The sequence below is a fragment of the Dendropsophus ebraccatus genome, chromosome 8 (genome assembly GCF_027789765.1).
Source record: "Dendropsophus ebraccatus isolate aDenEbr1 chromosome 8, aDenEbr1.pat, whole genome shotgun sequence".
Taxonomy (NCBI): Eukaryota; Metazoa; Chordata; class Amphibia; order Anura; family Hylidae; genus Dendropsophus; species Dendropsophus ebraccatus.
The window spans coordinates 34,380,583-34,400,179 of record NC_091461.1 but is presented as its reverse complement, the minus strand read 5'-3'; the positions used below and the strand labels follow the sequence as shown (position 1 = coordinate 34,400,179).

General features: G+C 45.1%; 2 protein-coding genes and 1 pseudogene across 3 annotated transcripts in view; 1 reads left to right on the top strand and 2 right to left on the bottom strand.

Annotated features, from left to right (window-relative positions):
* Window positions 1-18,984, bottom strand: part of CFAP46 (cilia and flagella associated protein 46) — a 139,457-nt gene extending 120,473 nt beyond the window's left edge. The window contains exons 1-10 of one of the 2 annotated variants that reach the window (XM_069980136.1): window positions 18,937-18,984; window positions 16,058-16,185; window positions 13,017-13,141; window positions 11,454-11,585; window positions 9,993-10,057; window positions 9,250-9,414; window positions 8,013-8,136; window positions 7,174-7,268; window positions 5,541-5,654; window positions 890-989 (exon numbers count right to left, since the gene is read on the bottom strand). In XM_069980136.1, coding sequence (XP_069836237.1) covers window positions 890-989; window positions 5,541-5,654; window positions 7,174-7,268; window positions 8,013-8,136; window positions 9,250-9,414; window positions 9,993-10,057; window positions 11,454-11,585; window positions 13,017-13,141; window positions 16,058-16,106 — 969 coding nt within the window. In that variant the 5' untranslated portion in view covers window positions 16,107-16,185; window positions 18,937-18,984. Of the gene's footprint in view, window positions 1-889; window positions 990-5,540; window positions 5,655-7,173; window positions 7,269-8,012; window positions 8,137-9,249; window positions 9,415-9,992; window positions 10,058-11,453; window positions 11,586-13,016; window positions 13,142-16,057; window positions 16,186-18,433; window positions 18,742-18,936 lie in introns of those variants that run through there. The other variant, XM_069980137.1, reaches the window with a different exon arrangement.
* On the bottom strand, window positions 12,390-12,570 carry LOC138800244 (U2 spliceosomal RNA; annotated as a pseudogene).
* The window catches only part of LOC138799236 (gamma-aminobutyric acid receptor subunit pi-like), a 126,964-nt gene continuing 126,281 nt past the window's right edge, over window positions 18,915-19,597 (top strand). Inside the window, exon 1 of the mRNA XM_069980144.1 lies at window positions 18,915-19,133. The gene's annotated coding sequence lies outside the window, so the exon portion shown is untranslated. The remainder of the gene's footprint in view (window positions 19,134-19,597) is intronic.

Sequence of the window (19,597 nt, the reverse complement as noted above, 5' to 3'; positions counted from 1 at the left end):
TGCTGGTTTCCTTTATTCTATATGTTACATAATGTGAGATCTTTTCTTGATACACAATATAAAGAGGCTTTATTGACCAAAAACACATGAGCATATTTTATCCATGACTATTAAAGCAAAATGTACAAACTAGTACAACACTTTTATTTCTCTACATGAACAGACCCATGCCGGCGTGGGGATGCTGGTAGTGCGGTCCTTCTTTTGAAAGGTCACCTGGTTCCCTCACATGGTGCTGGTCTATTACCGAGCACCGGCGGGGCATGAAACACTGGGGGCAGGCCCACCGTACCAGAGTGTAACTATCTCCCCTCGGTTACCACACTCCATTGATTCTAATGGAGCTGCGTCACAGAGGAGAGGGCAGATCATCACAGTGGGGGCCGGCCAGCCCGCCTTCAGTGCTCAGTAATAGACCAGAGCCATGCGCAGGAACCAGGCAGTGGTTCAAAAAGGGGACCGCGGCACTGGCATCCCCACGCCGGCACTGGTCTATTCACGTAAAAAAAAGTGTGAAAAATGTATGTGTGAGTGCATTAATAAAAATTAAGTCTAGCTCCTTTCACAGCTTGGTCCGCATAGCAGCATATAGGTTACAAAATACTGGCCCAGATTTATCAAGCTGCCTATAAGCCACACTGTCTGTTTTTTCTCATAGCTGCCAATCACAGCTCAGGTTTTATATCTTAACAGGCCCTGGTATAATGAAGGCTGAGCTGTGATTGGTTGCTGTGGGAAATACCATACAGTGTGGGTTTCACGCAGCTTGATAAATCTGGACAACTATATAAACAGGAAGAGATCTTTGCAAATGAAACCCAATGAATAAGAATCACACAGTAGGAAAACAGCTCCCAGCACATAATAAGCACAAAGCCTGTGAACATACCGCGCTCTCCGCAGTCTTCAGATCAGCGATGCAGGCGGCAGCCAGATGATTGCATTTTAAATCCATTGAGAGACGCGCAAGTTCAATCAGCAGAGGAATCCTGTAAGGACGCAGGACATCAGTACATCAGGCATTAAGGCCTGGAGAGTATAAATGAAAGTGATACGGTATTTACAGCAGGGCTGAGCATTTCCTATGGACAATTATACTGGGTATCACACTCACTGGCACTAAAAGCTACACAGGATTAAAGGGATAACCTTCACCTCAAAGAGCAACGTACCTGATTGATAATTGAATCTATTTACAATTACTGTATGTTGGAAAAGGAAGGATGGGTAAAAAAGAAAAGTAGATTTTTATGTTTTAGCCCCTTAAAGTAGTAGTCCCCTCAGGTTAAATACATGTTACATCACCCCACCTCCTGGAGACTAAAAATTCCTTCCATACTTATCTCTTAGTCTTTTTCCCCTAGTTTTGAGCTGCTGCTTTGTGCTGTGCTATGTGTGAGCTGTTCATGCTTTCTACACTCTGATCTACTCCCCACCCCCTTCACGCCTCATAAAAACAGTGTCCCTGGCCATTTGTCTCTGCACTCTGTAATACCGGGAGGGTTAATCTGCTGATGACCTTACTGTGATTATTCCTCCGTGCATTACAGAGTGCAGAGACAGCCGGCCAGGGACACTGTTTACATGAGCCGTCTCGGAAAGTAGAGGGAAGAGAGAGATGGAGAGAACAGCTCACACAGTTTTCTGTGTTTACAGCACAAAATAACAGGCTCAGAACTGGGGAAAGGAGACTAAAAAGGTAATGGTATGGAACAAAATGTTAGTCTCTGGAGGAGGAGGTCGGTGTTCTACCTGACTAGAATACCACTTTAAGCTGTGACACTGCTACAAGACGTTTACAAGCACAGTCTGGATTGTTCTTCATTGGAGTCCAAGGTCACAGACCCCCAATATGCTATCTACTGATACATCTTTATGATATAAGACAAGAGGGAAAAAGAAGGAGTCGGGAGGATGGCGCCTCGTGTGCGTATCACCCCACTATGGGGTAACTTGTAGCGGCGGATGATGGCTGTCGGCCGAAGGATCCAGGAAACGGGACTCTCCCAGTGTCGGGACCCGTGGTTTCATGCAGTAGTCAGAAGAAAAAAGTACCTGGGTAGGTATCCTGGCGCTGCCAAAAAATCCTTCACAACGAGTAGAGTATAAAACATAAAATGGCTGATTTATTGGATAAAATCAGTAAAAATGTACATAAAATAAGCAATTACGCGTTTCAGGAGTTGCATCTCCCTTCATCAGATTGCATGTCTGATGAAGGGAGATGCAACTCCCGAAACGCATAATTGCTTATTTTATGTACATTTTTACTGATTTTATCCAATAAATAAGCCATTTTATGTTTTATACTCGTTGTGAAGGATTTTTTGGCAGCGCCAGGATACCTACCCAGGTACTTTTTTCTTCTGTCTACTGCATCTTTATAATATGTCAGAAGGCATATACAGTAATGCCTTGGATTACGAGCATAATTCGTTCTGGGACCGTGCTTGTAATCCAAATTCACTCTTAAACCAAAGCAAATTCTACCATAAGAAAATATAGAAATACAGAAAATTGGTTCCACACCCCAAAAATAATGATTTATTATTCTGAATAACATGTAAAACAATTGAAACAAACATTCAGAAAGAGAGGAATATGTTATATTATAAGTTACTGTACAGTAATGGAGAGGATGGGAAACACAAGGGCGGACAGAGACTGCCGGGAGCATGAAGGAATGAGCAGGGCAGATGTGGGCACAGTATAGCAGCACTCTCTGTCCGGGAAGAGAGGGGTTAAAACTATGAAGAGATTACCTCCACAGTCCTGTCCCCTTATGTAAGCCCCAGCCTGAAGTGGATCTGCTATGATTTAGAAGATGATTGAGACCTCCTGGGTCAGAGTACAGTGCTGTAGACCCCTCTATGCAGACCCCTCTATGCAGACCATGCCCCTCTCCACTCGCGCTCCCACCCAGTACAGGGAGCTCTTAAACCAAAGCAATGCTCTTAAACAAAGTCACAATTTTGAAAAACTGTGAGCTCTTAAACCAAAACGCTCTTAAACCAAGGTACCACTGTATATAAATTAGAGATATTTATGGTTCAAAATATTTTTATTTTCATGAATTTTCATACAAGAAACATACAGTCATATTGGCAATGAACAAGGTATGAAGCCAAACAGCGATGCGTGCACACCAACAAATGCAAGAAGAACGCGATCCATAGTATTAACAGTGTTAACAATGAAAACACGATGAGAACGGAACGCAGCACACTCTAGTGCATGCCATACCCAATGCATTCCCCCAACTTAAGGAGTTCACTATGTGTGAAGAGTAGAGCTGAAAAGGAGGGATTAAAAGAAGAAAGAACAGAAAACGGGAGGCCATGCTTACATTCTGCAACGCATCGTTATACCTAAATGTTATGAATACCGTTCCTTTACCCTAACCTAAGGGCAATAGAAATGGAAAGAAAAAACCAAGAACTCCATCAACAACAAAAAAAAAAGGGGGCATGGGGGGGGGAACCCCCCATCCACCACGGATAACAAGACAAACATATATACGAAAGGGAAGGGGGGAAAGGAAGACACACAGGGGACAAACAGGGGGGAAGGAAAGGAGGGGTAAGGGAAAGAATCCACCGCGCCAAATCCATCAGGTCTCCGATATCCTTAAGAAGTCACAGCCTACCCCCCTAAAGCGTAGGCCCCGCCAACCATGTGGCAAGCTCCGGAGACTCTTTAAAGAGAATCCATGATCTCCATCTACGATTAAATTTGGACCCTATATTATGTTCCTCAGACCTCAACTCCTCCATACGCATGATTAGGTTAAAGGCCTCTACCCAGTTGCTTCGGGAGGGGGGAGCCTGTGACTTCCACAATCTCGGTATAATCTGCCGGGTTGCCACCAGGAAATACCCCAGGAGATCCTTCTTGATTTTGGAAAGAGGGCCAGGCAACACAGAGAGAAGAGCCATTTCTGGAGTAAAGGTTATGGATGACCCTGTAACCTTGTTGTATAGGTCCTGAACCCCTCTCCACAACAAGGCCACCGGTGCGCAGGACCACCAAATATGCGTCATGGAACCCACCGCCGAGGAACATCTCCAACATTGGTTGGACACTGAGGGATACATTTTATGTAACTTTTCTGGTGTCCTATACCATTGGGTTAGAAGTTTGTAGTTGAGTTCCTGAAGTCTACTGGACACTGATAATTTATGTGTCAGAATAAAAGACTTAGACCACTCTTCATCGGTAAGCTCTCTACCCAGTTCTCCATGCCAGGCGGCCTGGAACCCCAAGGGCAGGTCCCCTGTCCCTTCAGAAATAAGAATGCCATATATCAGTGAGATGGTGTGTGTAGGGGCCTCAGTGGCCACACAGAGGTGTTCAAATGATGTCAAGGAGGCTGTCAACACCGCCAAGGGAGCCAAGGACCTAATTTTCCCTTTCAATTGCAGATAATGAAGCCACACGCCCCCCCGCATGGGTCCCTCGCCCCTGATGTCATTCAGGGATCGGACCCCTGTCGGGCATAACACATCTCGCACCCTCGGCGTGATAGAGTCCCCTCCAGGAAATAGAGGAGAGCCATGTAAAAACTGAGGGAAGTGCGGGTTCCCTAACAGTGGGGTGAGTGGGCCAGGGATAGTGGCAAAGCCATTTTTAACTGCGAAGCGTCTCCAGGCCCTGAAAAGGGTGGACAGCATAGGCGATAGCCCCAGATCCCCCACCGCCACTGCACCAGGAATCCAAAAGACTCCCCTAGCCTTATGCGCATTAATCGAGTGTTCAATCTCCACCCATAGTTTAGAACGACCATGATGGTGGAGATCCAACACACAAGTGGCTATAGCCGCTCTATGATAGAGAGTGAAATCCGGTATGGCAGCTCCACCCCTATGTTTTGCCCTGACCAGTAAGGCTATAAATTAGAGATATTTATAAAGGGTTTTTCTGGTCTATCCCAGGGGTCTTCGGCTACTTTTTCAGCTACACTTATTTGTATCTACCACGAGGTGAAAACCGGAGCTGAACACTAAGACAAGATTCACATGTAGTGAAACAGCAGTTTATCGCACAGCTCACAAACTTTACAGTCCCTCTCTGTGTCTGGTCTGCTGGTGAATAGGGTCCATATTCACCACCAGTTGGGCGTCACCTGGACAGGACTTGAATAGTGCTGTCCGGTAATACCACACACAGCCACATTTATATAGATTCCAATGTGAAATCCTGGAAAAAAAATCTTTAATACACTGTATGCTCACTGCTGAAATGTAAGGCACTAACCACTTCACTACAGACATACATCAGTGTTAAGCGAGGATGCATGATAGCTGAAAACACAGGCGATCAGCCAATGTTACACCAAACTGTTTTTCTGGGTTCTGTTATATACTGGCGAAATACTAGAGAAACGCCACTAATTAGCAACCAAGTAAAAGAAATGATTGTTCCCCGTAATGAGTGTGTGTTTAGGCCAGAAGAGGCCCATGCGGGAGCCGCAGTATTTACCACCCCAGATTATAATGCTGAGCACACATTAAATGATAAATCAAAACAAGACATTAACTTACTTTTCCGAAGAGGATAAATGCGAAGCCGGCTCGCCGTCCGCAGTAGCCAGGAGTTTATAAATTTCATTGAGGTTTGTAAAAATGTCCTTTGCTGTAAAGGAGCCATCCATTTGCCTACAAATAATAAGAAATAAAAGAGGACATATTTGTAACAATACAGAGCACAGTGCTGTGAATTATTCCGAAAGCCGCAGTAGGAACGCTCGGGGGGTTATACAATGTCTGTAATGTCAGCTACTTAGAATATTTAAAGTCACTGCATAGTTTCACCAAAATATATTGTTATTGTTGTGTATACCGTGAAGGGGTCAGAAAGGGAAAGCAGGCCAGGAGCATGAAGAGGGGTAATTTTGGCAGCTGAGAATACCCCTTTTGTGTCAGGGATACAAGCCAAAAGGTTTTAATCGGTCAGGGTCTGAGTGTTGAGACCCTGAACATTCAGTCAAAGACGACCAGGCTGCTGAGCACTCCTCTCCCGCTCCCTGTCTGCGACCTAGACAGCCCCACAGACAAGCACTGGGACTTGTGTCCTAGTCATGTGACACAGATGTGGGAGTGAATGTGCTAAGCACGGCGTGTTCTCCTAAATGGTCACATTCTGAACACTCAGACATGACTGATCAAAACATTTGTCTCTCTGACATATACAAAGATTTTTGATCATGTCAGGTACGCTTTGTGTAGCTGTAATTTTACTACAGTATTTTGCAATACAAAGGCTTAGCTGAGTATATAACCCTGTGAGCTCGCTGCCATCGCTACTACACGTGGTGGCAGTGAGCGGGTGAGTGCGGGAGGGGCCGCGGGGAGATGCGGGGGGCCGCCCGGGTGATTGCTAGATTGTCCGGGCAGCCCATAGAGGATAGTGGCGGTCTGCTGCCGCCGCTCCTATTCCATGGGGTGACGGCACCAGATCGCTGCTATCACAGTCATTTCTCTTACAACACGGTTAAAAGACAAACGACAGCAACGATCAGCAAACAAGAGGGATGTCGGCTGATCGTTGCCTTCTATTCCACGGGGTGATTATTGGCTGTAACGGACGATATCGGCTGAGTATGGACGATAATCGTTCTATGGAATAGGACCCTTACTGTGAACAGCTTTTGTACAACAATTGATAATAAGCAGCTCTTTTAGCCACTAAACCAAGTCTGTGTTTTGTTATTTTGTAGGCTTGAGGTGTGGGGTATGGTGAGTGGTCATAAGAAGGAACACTATAATAGGCTAGTAATGAGAACCTGAGTACAGCATCAATGGTTCCTATATAAAATAAAGACGTATATTTGTAAAACTGTTACTACTGAAGCCCCCAGCGATCTGCTCCTAGCCAAGTAAGAACCTGGAAGCAAGTGTTCAATCGCCCCGCAGCGCTGCTACAGGAGAAATTGAGCATTAAACAGTTGTGATTCACATTAATGGGTTCTTAATGTAATGCTTGAATGTCTCAGGTCCTACAAAGCAAGATCCGACATCCTTAGCCCCTTTATACCTTGGCTATGCTGCCTCTCTATCAGCTTCTCTACAGTATTCCCTGATACTGTATAAAACCATCTATATTCCTACTATAGCGTCTACCACTTTGCACGAGTACAACTATGTTTCCATCAGACATAAACAAGCTCCTACTTACGATCTCAGCTTCTGAATTTTATAGACGACTGACAAAGTTGCTGAACTTTTGGTTTCTTTCGCGGCTTTAGCAGAATCAATTAATTTGTGATGCACCTTAATGTAAGATAACAATCCATTATTCATGGCAGGCAGAAAACAAACATTAAATGCACTTTGCATGTATAGATCTAATTGACTAGTCACATGGATGGAGGCGATTTGCATAAACGATTAGAAAGAAGCACCGTTTCAGCTAGAAATCAAATTTCATTAAATGTCCTCGCAGCCGCATCCACATGAGCTGACAAGAGTCTAAACGCTTACTACATGAGACTGCGGGAAATACAATATGACCTATTTTCAGGACGTACAAAAGGAAGAGTGTGGTTCTTCAAACCTAAACAGTGATATATACTGCTAGTCAGGGCATGACCATTGAACAGCCAAGGAATCGACGGCCATCTACCTCTTCTATAGAAAAAATATATATTCCTGCCCCCAAATGGAATGAATGCAAAATAAACCAGAAAAATGTGTCTGTTGTCTTCTTGTGTTATAGACAATGTTCATCCTCATGGCCGACAATGCTTTTGCCATCCTAAGGGGTTATCCACGATTACAAAATCAAAGCTACTTCCTTGCAAAAACAGCGCCACCGCTGTCCGCAGGTTGTGCGCGGTATTATAATTCAGCTCCATTCACTGCAAAAGCAATTGAGCTACAAAATCCACACCCAAACTGAGGTGCTGTTTCTGGAAGAAGGCAGCCATGTTTTCCTAAGCCTGGATAACCCCTAAAGAATGGGCTAACATTTTATGTATACAGATCCCATGCAGACCTATGCATCTCTGCACTTACCATTTTGGCAAAGAGAAGAGGGTATTTCTGGGGAGCATTGACTTTGATGAATTCACTAGCCGTAGATGCATAGTCAGCGGCCTCCTTCAATTTTTGGGCATCCAAAAAACATTCCAGCAACTCTCTAATAAAGAAACCAAAAGACAAAAAGTGAAAGTCTGTGTGTTACTTACAATACGTTCTTTTGAAAGGAACAGAATTTCTGATAGAAATAAGAGCCATGGATCCTCAGAGCAAATAGGGGCTGAAAAATAGGGCTACAGACCATTCACTTGCTATTCACCTTCGGGGAAGTGTACAAGGTAGAAATTCACTGTCGGGGGTTTTTTTTGTTTTTTTTGGGGGGGGGGGGCGGGCAGAAATCAATAGCACAGGAGATTTTAGGAAACTTTGTAATTGGGTTTATTAGGTAAATATGCCATTATCTGCATTGAAAAAGACTTTCCCCAGCCCCCCCCCCCCTCCTCCTCTCTCTTATTCACTGCTCATTATCAGGAAATCTCGACTCTTTTACATCAGTCTGTCTGTTCTATGGAGAGGGGAGTAGGGAGATTAGTCGCCAGCAGAGAACAAAGGATTACACAGCTGGACCTGTGTGAAAGCCGGGATTCAGAGGTCAGAGAGGTCAGTGCTAACTTCAGAGGAGATAGCCCGGTGATCTAGCTGTGAATTAACTCTTTGTTGTCCTGTTTTGGTGCCTCATCTCTCTCCACCCCTCCCCTCTACATAGAGAACAATGAAGACAGGGGGGAGAGCTTCAAACTGCTTTTTCATGATAAAAATGCATTTTTCAGCTAATAAACCCAATTACAAAGTTTCTTAATATCGCCTGTACTATTAATTTCTGCAAAAAAAACAACAGTGACACTTTAACAAAATTAGGAAGAGAACCTTAATTGTAGGGAAAAGGGTGGAACATAATGTTCCCTAACAGGGTGTCCTCCAAATAAACACTTATCATCTATGAACAAGAAAGGGGATAAGCATCTGGATTGCTTGGGGGTCTACCACTTCACTAGTATGAAGGGCCGAGACCCCTGTTCTTCTATACTGCGCAGACACATCTAGGAGTTTGCATAGAAAGGTGGATAAACATGTGCCCTGCCAATCCAATATACGTCTATGGGATTGGTACAAATGTCCTGTACTGTATTTCAGCAAGACCCACACATTCTGAATGGACGGCACTATACAGTGATGTTTACAAACGATGTCTCCTTATTACTGAACAACTTACAGCATCAGATCTGCTCTCCAGCTCTTATCCACATCGTCAAGTTCACCCAACGTCTTAATAATCCTGACAAGGCTGGGAATAAGGAGATGGCGACTTCCAGGCTTTAAAAAAGGACGTGCCATTTGCATGTACAAGACAGAGGCATTGTACACCAGGAAATGATACCTGTATGAACAACAAAATAATAATATTCATCTGAGATCACATTGTTATATGTCGTAAATTATACAAAAAGTTCAGGTGTCTTTTTATTGTATGATATTTAAAGGGGTTATCCCAAGGAGTAAATATATCCCCTGTGCAAAGGACAGGGGATAAGAAGTTGATAGGTGGGGGTCTAACTGCTGGGACTGATCCTGAGAATGGAAGTAAATGGTTTCATGAATAAATGGGGAGGGAGCGCAAAAGCACAACAATGCTCCAGTCATTCTCTATGTGAAGTGCTCGGCAATGTTCAGAAGCCCCATAGAGAATAAAGTGCTAACTGCACTTCAGTCATTCAGGGTTCCTCTCTATTCTTGGCACTATTTGCATAAGAGAATCTACTAGATGTCACAATAGAGACCAGGACTTCAGTATGGGGCACTGCTGAATAGTGTATATAGAGTGTAGCCTGTAGAAGAACGTAGCAGCCCCCCAGGCTGGCTGCCTCTGAGAAATGAAGCTGCATCCACATCTCCTTATGAAAACCCTCCATGGTAAATTCACCTTGATAACTACAGAAGTAGCAATCCAGTTCTCACCTCTGTTGTTGTTTTGCAAAATCGACTGCTTTCAGATAATACGCCAATGACTTTTCCAGTTCACCCTTGAAGAAAAGAACAAGATATAGTCACAAACACAAATAGGGTGACATTATCCAGCGCAAGCGGGTCAGATGGGCGCTCCGAGCTGCCATAAATTTTACTGCATGTGCACAGAAGGGCTCAACTGCATATAGGAATAATGAAGAGGCATTGCGCCTATACATAAATCCTATAAGCCCGCGCCGCCAGGGGAATTTTAAGACTGCCTAAGGAGATATCGGTCTTAATAAATCCCCCCAACAGTGTTCGGTGTCCAGCAAGTGCTACATATACAACATGGCATATAGGAACAAACTGCTATTAACCTACTTACTACTGTACAAAGCCATTAGGGTGCATGAAATACGTGAGCATCAATTGCATAACTATACTGAACTATACTATACGAAGTCCTGGTTCTCTTAAAGTGTCACTGTCGTTTAAATTTTTTTTACAGAAATCAATAGTACAGGCGATTTTAAGAAACGCTGTAATTGATTTTATTAGCCGAAAAATGTATTTTTATCATGAAAAAGCAGTTTGAAGCTCTCCCCCCTGTCTTCATTGTTCTCTTATGGAGAGGGGAGGGGTTGAGGGAGATGAGGCACCAAAACAGGACAGAAAAAAGTAGTCTGACAATCAGCACTGACCTCTCTGACCTCTGAATACGGCTTTCACACAGCTTCCACTGTGTAATCCTTTGTTCTCTGCTGGTCTCCCTTCTCCCCCCTCCATACCACAGACAGGATCCGACTGATGTAAAAGAGTCGAGATTTCCTGATAATGAGCAGTGGATGAGAGAGTGGGGGGAGGGGGGACCTGGGGAAAGTCTTTTTAAGTGCAGATAATGGCATAGTTGCCTAATAAACCCAATTACAAAGTTTCGTAAAATTGCCTGTACTATTGATTTTTGCAAAAAAAAATATATAAGTGACACTTTAAGAACCAGGGATTTTTTTCTGATACAGAACTCTAAATTATTTTTTTCCAATAAAGATCATGTTTATTGAGACCCCCACTGATTACTCTTCTTGGCGCATGCCGTGCATAGATTCATAACCTTAAGTTGTATAGACCCGATGAATCATAAATCTCTCACTTAGCATCGCCATCAAGGAGCACAGCACTTAGCCGAGCACTTCTGTCCCTTCATATTAGTGATTGGTGAGGGTCTCAGCATCCAGACCCTCACTGATCAAAGCTGGCATGCTAGCGGGTTGTTATAATCATAGCTTCATTATAGCGGATAGCTCAGCCTACTATACTGCTCTTTGTAAGTATACTACATCTATGGGGCTGTACTCCAATACAAGGAGAACTTCTAAGAAGTTAGAAGACTTAGTAATCCAATGTTATCCTACTGTTCTAAATTGTCTAATGTTAGAAGTTCCTGCGCACAGAACACAAAACGGCTTATACCACATTATTAGGAGACTCTGGGTTGTGTAATTGAGCCTGGCACAGGAACGCCCGTCCTAAGAACTGGTTCGGAGGAGGCTGACTCTTGAAATACATCTGCAGACAGGCTTTGCTAACGGACGGACTTCCGAGCTGTCAAGTCAATTAAGAAAAAAAAGGGTTATTTCACAGCTTCAACACGAGGAACAATTATTATCCGGAAAGCGCGCATTGTGCAAAAATACACCATCTGTAGACACATGAATCATCGCCCGCAGACGGCTGCGTGGGTGTGATCTTCACGTTGGACAGCAGAGGATCAATATCACAGCAGACAGAACAAAAACGGGGAAAGGTCACTTTCCAAAATTATTACGCAAGGTAACAAAACAAATCAAAACCTGCAAATGGGACAGAAGTGAAGTAAATAACACATTAAAGAGAATGACGAGGAGTCCCTAAATGACCCCAGACTGCACTGGGCCAACAATAGCTAAACCGCTGGTACCTAACCTGAGGCAGTGGGGGGTCTTCAGTAAGACCATCGCCCTAAAGGCAGGGAGGATGACTCACTTGCAGGTTTGGCAGTGCTAGTCACCTATGTTTATAGGCCATATTACACTGCACGATTTTCTAGGAGAAGCGCTTGCTTCCCCCTCATTCCCCGCTTGCAGGCTGTGCTACCCGAACGATCCTTAGATCTCGAGACTGTCCACTGAAGTCAGCGGCGGTCTGCTGCCACCATTCCTATTACTTGGAGCAGCACGCTCCAGACTGTCGCTAACATAATTGTGATTTTTCAGCATGTTAAAGGACCACAATCAGCTGGCATCGTACATGTCGGCTGATCGTTGCCTTTCGGTAATAAAATTCGTGCTCAGAAGAATACAAGAACTCTCAGGGTTCACTCATCTCTGCTTAGGATGGGGATAAACACCACTACTGATCATCTTTCTTTTTTTTTGCACTGAACCTAGAAGCACTACGATACCAGGTAAATGCCTGGAGAGGACAGAGCAAGTTCTTCAATCTCCCTGTTCTATATATCCATTCAATATATGGTCCCCAGATAGGGGACGTATCAGATACTACACTGTTAAGAACAGATACACTGATCATCTTTACATGTGGTAGCGACTGAACCTGGTATTGCAGATCATCCCATTCACTTCAATAGGACAAGATGCAATACCAGACACAGACGCTACTTAGGGTCCTATTAGACAAAATGATTGACAGAGGGTAGCAAGTACTGACCTGTCAGGTCAGGGCTCGATTCCTCCTCGTTCCCTGCTTGCTGCCTGTGCTGTTACACGCACAGACATGCCGCGGGAGGGGGGGGGTCACAGGAAGCTGCAGAAGGGTCCTATAGATCACTGATCGGCTGACCGCTGCATTTTAGCATGAGCTATTATACAAAACAGTTATCAGCCGGACGGCCAAAAACGGTTTTGTGTTATAGGGCATAGTAGAATACGCCTTTGACTACTGAAGTTGAGCAGTCTATAATATCACTGACAATAAATGAAGCCTCCACTGCAGCGTGGTAATATACTGCCGGTCTGTAGATCAGATTCCACTTACTTGAAGGGCTTGTTCCGCACACAGGATGTATAAGTCAGAGCTGAACTTTTCCGGTCCATCCTTTGTGGCCGTGTCCTTGTTTGCAGCTTTAATTAAGGTGTATGCCCTGAGCAGGGCCTCGGTATCTGGAGGGGTGACAGAAGAGAGCAGAACATATGGTACTATAGACAATTAGCAGCAATGATTCCCCTCCGATCCTGCTCAGAGACAGACACATGGACCGCTGTCTCAGGCGCTGGACTCCTCATTATATCTTACTGAAAAGTCAAGGAAAGTCAATTAAGGGAAGTAGGTCTTTCATAAATCACACAGTTATGTAAGTTCTAGTTTTGTGGGGGGTATTCATGTTTTGTACAAGACTGACTGGTTTAAAAAAACACAATTTTCCCACATGCATTAAGGGTCTAGGGCTTATTTTTTGAAAAATCACAATATGCTTTTACACTGAAGCCCCAATCTATATGATACTTAGCCACCATACTACATACATCACCCCTCTGCAGTAAGCCCCCCCATACTGTATACCTCCCCTGTAGCTGTTCCCCCATACTGTATACATGCCCTTTCTGCAGTAAAGCCCACCATACTGTATACATCCCCTCTCTGTAACTGTTCTTCCATACTGTATACATCCCCCTTAGCAGTAAAGCCCTCCATACTGTATACCTCCCACCCTGTCTGTATTTGTTCCCCATACTGTATATCTCCCTCCTCTGTAGTTCTTCTCCCATACTGTATACCTCCCTCCCTCCTCTGTAGTTCTCCCCCCATACTGTATACCTTCCTCCTCTGTAGTACTTCTCCTATACTGTACCTCCCTCCTCTGTAGTTCTTCCCCCATACTGTACCTCCCTCCTCTGTAGTTCTTCTCCCATACTCTACCTCCCTCCTCTGTAGTTCTTCTCCCATACTGCATACCTCCCTCCCTCCTCTGTAGTTATTCCCCCATATTGTACTTCCCTCCTCTGTAGTTTTTCTCCCATACTGTACCTTCCTCCTCTGTAGTTCTTTCCCCATACTATATACCTCCCACCCCGTCTGTATTTATTCCCCATACTGTATATCTCCCTCCTCTGTAGTTCTCCCCCCCACCCCATACTGTATACCTCCCTCCCTCCTCTGTAGTTCTCCCCCCCCATACTGTATACCTCCCTCCCTCCTCTGTAGTTCTTCTCCTATACTGTACTTCCCTCCTCTGTAGTTCTTCTCCCATACTGTACCTTCCTCCTCTGTAGTTCTTTCCCCATACTGTATACCTCCCTCCTCTGTATTTCATCTCCCATACTGTACCTCCCTCCCTCCTCTGTAGTTATTCCCCCATACTGTATACCTCCTTCCTCTGTAGTTCACCTCCCATACTGTATACCTCCCTCCCTCCTCTGTAGTTATTCCCCCATACTGTATACCTCCTTCCTCTGTAGTTCACCTCCCATACTGTATACCTCCCTCCCGCCTCTGTAGTTCTTCCCCCATACTGTATACCTCCCTCCTTCCTCTGTAGTTCTTCCCCCATACTGTATACCTCCCTCCCTCCTCTGTACTTCTCCTATACTGTACTTCCCTCCTCTGTAGTTCTTCTCCCATACTGTACCTCCCTCCTCTGTAGTTCATCTCCCATACTGTATACCTCTCTCCCTCCTCTGTAGTTCTTCCCCCATACTGTATACCTCCCTCCTCTGTAGTTCTTCTCTCATACTGTACCTCCCTCCTCTGTAGTTCTTCTCTCATACTGTACCTCCCTCCTCTGTAGTTCTTCCCCCATACTGTATACCTCCCTCCTCTGTAGTTCTTCCCCCATACTGTAAACCTTCCTCCCTCCTCTGTAGTTCTTCCCCCATACTATACCTCCCTCCTCTGTAGTTCTTCCCCCATACTGTACTTCCCTCCTCTGTAGTTCTTCCCCCATACTGTATACCATCCTCCTCTGTAGTTCTTCTCTCATACTGTACCTCCCTCCTCTGTAGTTCTTCCCCCATACTGTACCTCCCTCCTCTGTAGTTCTTCCCCCATACTGTACCTCCCTCCTCTCTAGTTCTTCTCCCATACTGTACCTCCCTCCTCTGTAGTTCTTCCCCCATACTGTATACCTCCCTCCCTCCTCTGTAGTTCTTCTCCCATACGGTACCTCCCTCCTCTGTAGTTCTTCCCCCATACTGTACCTCCCTCCTCTGTAGTTCTTCCCCCATACTGTACCTCCCTCCCTCCTCTGTAGTTCTTCCCCCATACTGTACCTCCCTCCTCTGTAGTTCTTCCCCCATACTGTACCTCCCTCCTCTGTAGTTCTTCCCCCATACTGTACCTCCCTCCTCTGTAGTTCTTCCCCCATACTGTACCTCCCTCCTCTGTAGTTCTTCCCCCATACTGTACCTCCCTCCTCTGTAGTTCTTCCCCCATACTGTACCTCCCTCCTCTGTAGTTCTTCCCCCATACTGTACCTCCCTCCTCTGTAGTTCTTCCCCCATAGTGTACCTCCCTCCTCTGTAGTTCTTCTCCCATACTGTACCTCCCTCCTCTGTAGTTCTTCCCCCATACTGTATACCTCCCTCCCTCCTCTGTAGTTCTTCCCCCATACTGTACCTCCCTCCTCTTTAGTTATTCCCCCATATTGTACCTCCCTCCTCTGTAGTTCTTCCCCCATACTGTAACTCCCTCCTCTGTAGTTCTTCCCCCATACTGTATACCTCCTTCCTCTGTAGTTCTTCCCCCATACTGTATACCTCCTTCCTCTGTAGTTCTTCCCTCATACTTTACCTTCCTCCCCCTCTGCAGGTAGTCCCTATACTGTATACCTCCCTCCACCTCTGTAGTTGGCCCACGTACCCTCCGTCTCCCCTGATGCTTAGCCACAAAGTCTCAGGGATCTGGTCTGCTGACTGTAACTAGGGCTTATTAGGGGGATCGGGCTTATATTTCAAGTCTACTCCCAAAATCCTGGAAAATGAAGCTAGGTCTTATATTCAGAAAAACCTAGAAGTATCCCCCTCAGTGTCTCAACCATGTGTACACACAGTGGTATAGTGTCAGTCTGATATTGGTCTTACCTTGCTGACTCTCCGCTGCAGAGAGGTGCTGTCTTATTATTAAATCCATAGTTGTGCAGAACTTTCAGCTAATACGATCTGGACCTAGTGAATGACTGCAAAAAGCTGCAGCGATGAGCAGGAGAAAACTAAAGGGGAAAACAACAGAGAGGAGACAGAGTAATATCAGAGCAAGCAAATACAGTATGCAGAGCAAAGATGTGCTGAAATCAATAGTACAGGCGATTTTAAGAAACTTTGTAATTGGCTTTATTAGCCAAAAAATGCATTTTTATCATGAAAAAGCAGTTTGAAGCTCTCCCCCTGTCTTCATTGTTCTCTATGGAGAGGGGAGGGGTGGAGGGAGATGAGGCACCAAAACAAGACAACAAAGAGTTAATTTACAGCTACATCACTGGGCTATCTCCTCTGAAGTCAGCACTGACCTCTGAATAGAGGCTTTTACATAGCTCCCGCTGTGTAATCCTTTGTTCTCAGCTCTCTGCTGGTGACTAATCTCCCTCCTCCCCCTCCCCTCTCCTTAGAACAGACAGGGCCCGACTGATGTAAAAGAGTTGAGATTTCCTGATAATGAGCAGTGGAAGAGAGAGAGAGGAGGGAGGGAGGGAAGGGCGTGGGGAAAGTCTTTGCGGCTTGTAGCCCGGGACCGCCGGTATTAGCGGGCACGGTCCGATCGCCGTGCCTGCTAATACAGTAATCAGATGCAGCTGTCAAACATGACAGCTGCATCCGATTACCGGATTCAGCTTATCCCTGGTGTCTAGTGGCGGAGATCGCTCCCCCGGGACGTTATCCTGGAGGAGCGATCTCCTTGTCTGAAGCCGGCCTGGGACCGCTCCAAGATGGCGCCGTCCCCAACTCGGCACTTGTTTACTTCCGGCTGCAGCAGCCGGAATTAAAGGAGTGCCTATCTCATGGATCTCTGCAGCATATCTAGGCTGCAGAGATCTCAATGAGAGATCAGAGCACTTATACTAGAAGTCCCCCAGGGGGAATAACCCTAACCCCAGGGGGAATAACCCTAACCCCCAGGGGGGCTTCTAGTATAAATGTAAAAGTAAAAAAAAAAGTGTTGTTATTAGTAAAAATCCCCCTCCCCTAATAAAAGTCTGAATCACCCCCCTTTTCCCAGGTTATTAATAAAAGTAAATAAATATCGCCGCGTGCGTAATAGCCCGAACTATTAATTAATCACATTCCTGATCTCGCACGATAAACGGCGTCAGCGCAAAAAAATCCCAAAGTGCCAAATTGCGCATTTTTGGTCGCAGCAAATCCAGAAAAAGCGATTAAAAAGTCGTATATGCGCAATCAAGGTACCGATAGAAAGAACACATCATGGCGCAAAAAATGACACCTGACACAGCCCCATAGACCAAAGGATAAAAGCGCTATAAGCCTGGGAATGGAGCGATTTTAAGTGTTGTATATTTGTTGACAATGGTTTGAATTTTTTACAGGCCATCCGATACAATATAAAGTTATACATGTTATATATCGTTTTAATCGTAACGACTTGAGGAACGTGCATAACAAGTCAGTTTTACCCCAGGGCGAATGGCGTAAAAACACAAACCCCCCAAATAAACAAAATGCGTTTTTTTTTTCAATTTCACCACACATTTATTTTTTTTCTGGTTTCGCAGTGTACTTTATGCAAAAATTCAGCCTGTCATTGCAAAGTACAATTAGTGACGCAAAAAATAAGGGCTCATGTGGGTTTCTAGGTGGAAAAATGCAAGTGCTATGGCCTTCTAAGCACAAGGAGGAAAAAAACGAAAACGCAAAAAATCGAAATTGGCTCTGTCCTTAAGGGGTTAAATGGCTGCACAAAGGATACAGGGATTGTTTGTTCAGCCAGGATACTAAATTACTTGTGCCGTGATCGGCATTCGTTTGCAGCTGCAGGCGGATGTGGATGGCGACTGTACCACCAGGCCCAGGCTGAAGCACTGGAGGCGGGCCGACCCAACCCCAGTGGGAGGAAACCCCCGCCCCTCTATGATAAAGTTCCACTGATTCTAACAGAGCCATGTCATAGATGGGCAGTGGTTTCCTCCCACTAAGGGTGGGTCGGCCCGCCTCCAGTGCTTCAGCCCCGGCCTAATGGTACATACACTTTAAGCTGCATAATCAAACCCAACCTAAGGACATGAGAGTTTTTGGAAGAAACATGTTTTTCTAAGCTTGGACAATCCCTTTAAATCTGAATATACCAGTAGAAATCTACCCAAGCTAAATCACCAGGAGCCATTAGGCCACTGAAATGAATGGCGCCCACTGCTGTACGCCACAGTATATGTCCCACTCCTATCCACCTTCATTGTTTTTCTGCTTAAATAAAAAACACATAAAAAGGAAAGATCCATTCTTTACATTTTCCAGTAGAAATCTCTGAACCACATAATAAAAGTTTTCTTGCAGCTCAGTTTTGAATACACATAAGGATTAAAGCCATGGTGTGAACACAGTCCTTATAACGACTATGCAGGGGAGAAGGCAACCTATTGCTTTGCGGCTAACGTGAACTACAATTCCCATCATGCAGTTCGCCCAATGGCTGCTCACTACTGCCCTCTAGTGTTGGCTCTGCAAGGAGTCTGGTCATGAAGGAGTTACAGGGGACACAGCAGGTTGGCAGGCCGGGAGCACTGGAGCCGCACTGCCAGCTGAACCCCCGTATCCTGCTGCCAAACCGGAGGAAACGGAGCAGCAGCCAGAAAGCGAGAACATCCCTGTATATCGGCGCTTAGAGGAGTCGCAGGGACTCGTAGTCTCCGTGCCGTAGGGAGCGGGCGACCAGGGCACACGTGACATAGCGGCACACCGGGCCCGGCATGATAACGAGCGGGGTGCGGTACATTGCACAGTGCACTCACCTCTACCGAGCGCCGCTACAGCAAAAGCTTTCACACGTGTAACCAAGCAACGGGACGCAGAGCGCAGCAGACAACTACGGAAGCCGCAGTGACTCAAAACAAGCGGCCGATGACTTCGCTTTGTCTTCAACTGTTTTCAAAACTACAACTCCCATCATGTCCTGCTCACCGAAGGCTGTCAGGGATAACGCTTTACTGTAGGATTATTATTTTTTTTAGTTTTTTAACTTTTCCACATTTAGAGACTTGTTTATTTATTTGATTTTACAATCTTGCACTTTAGCTTCATGGAGACCGGTTTGTTGCGGGAATGTTGTACCTATGACTTTCTGATTTTTGTATTTTTTTTTTTTTCAAAAACGTTTAATTTATTTATTTAATTTTAAATTTGCTGTCTACTCAGTGTAATCAAACTTTTATTCTCGGGGTCAGTACAATACATGCGATGCTTAGGTTTTATGCATTATGTTTTAGGCTATGTTCACACTACGTAAAACTACGGCCGTAGTTCTCGCCGCAGAGCTACGGCCGTAGTTTTAAGGAGTTGAACAAAGCCTTATGTGCAATGTAATCCCGGTCGGAGCGTACACACTGTATGCGCTCCGATCAGGATCCCACGGTAAAAACTGACATGTCAGTTTTCTGCGGCCGGAATTCTGTG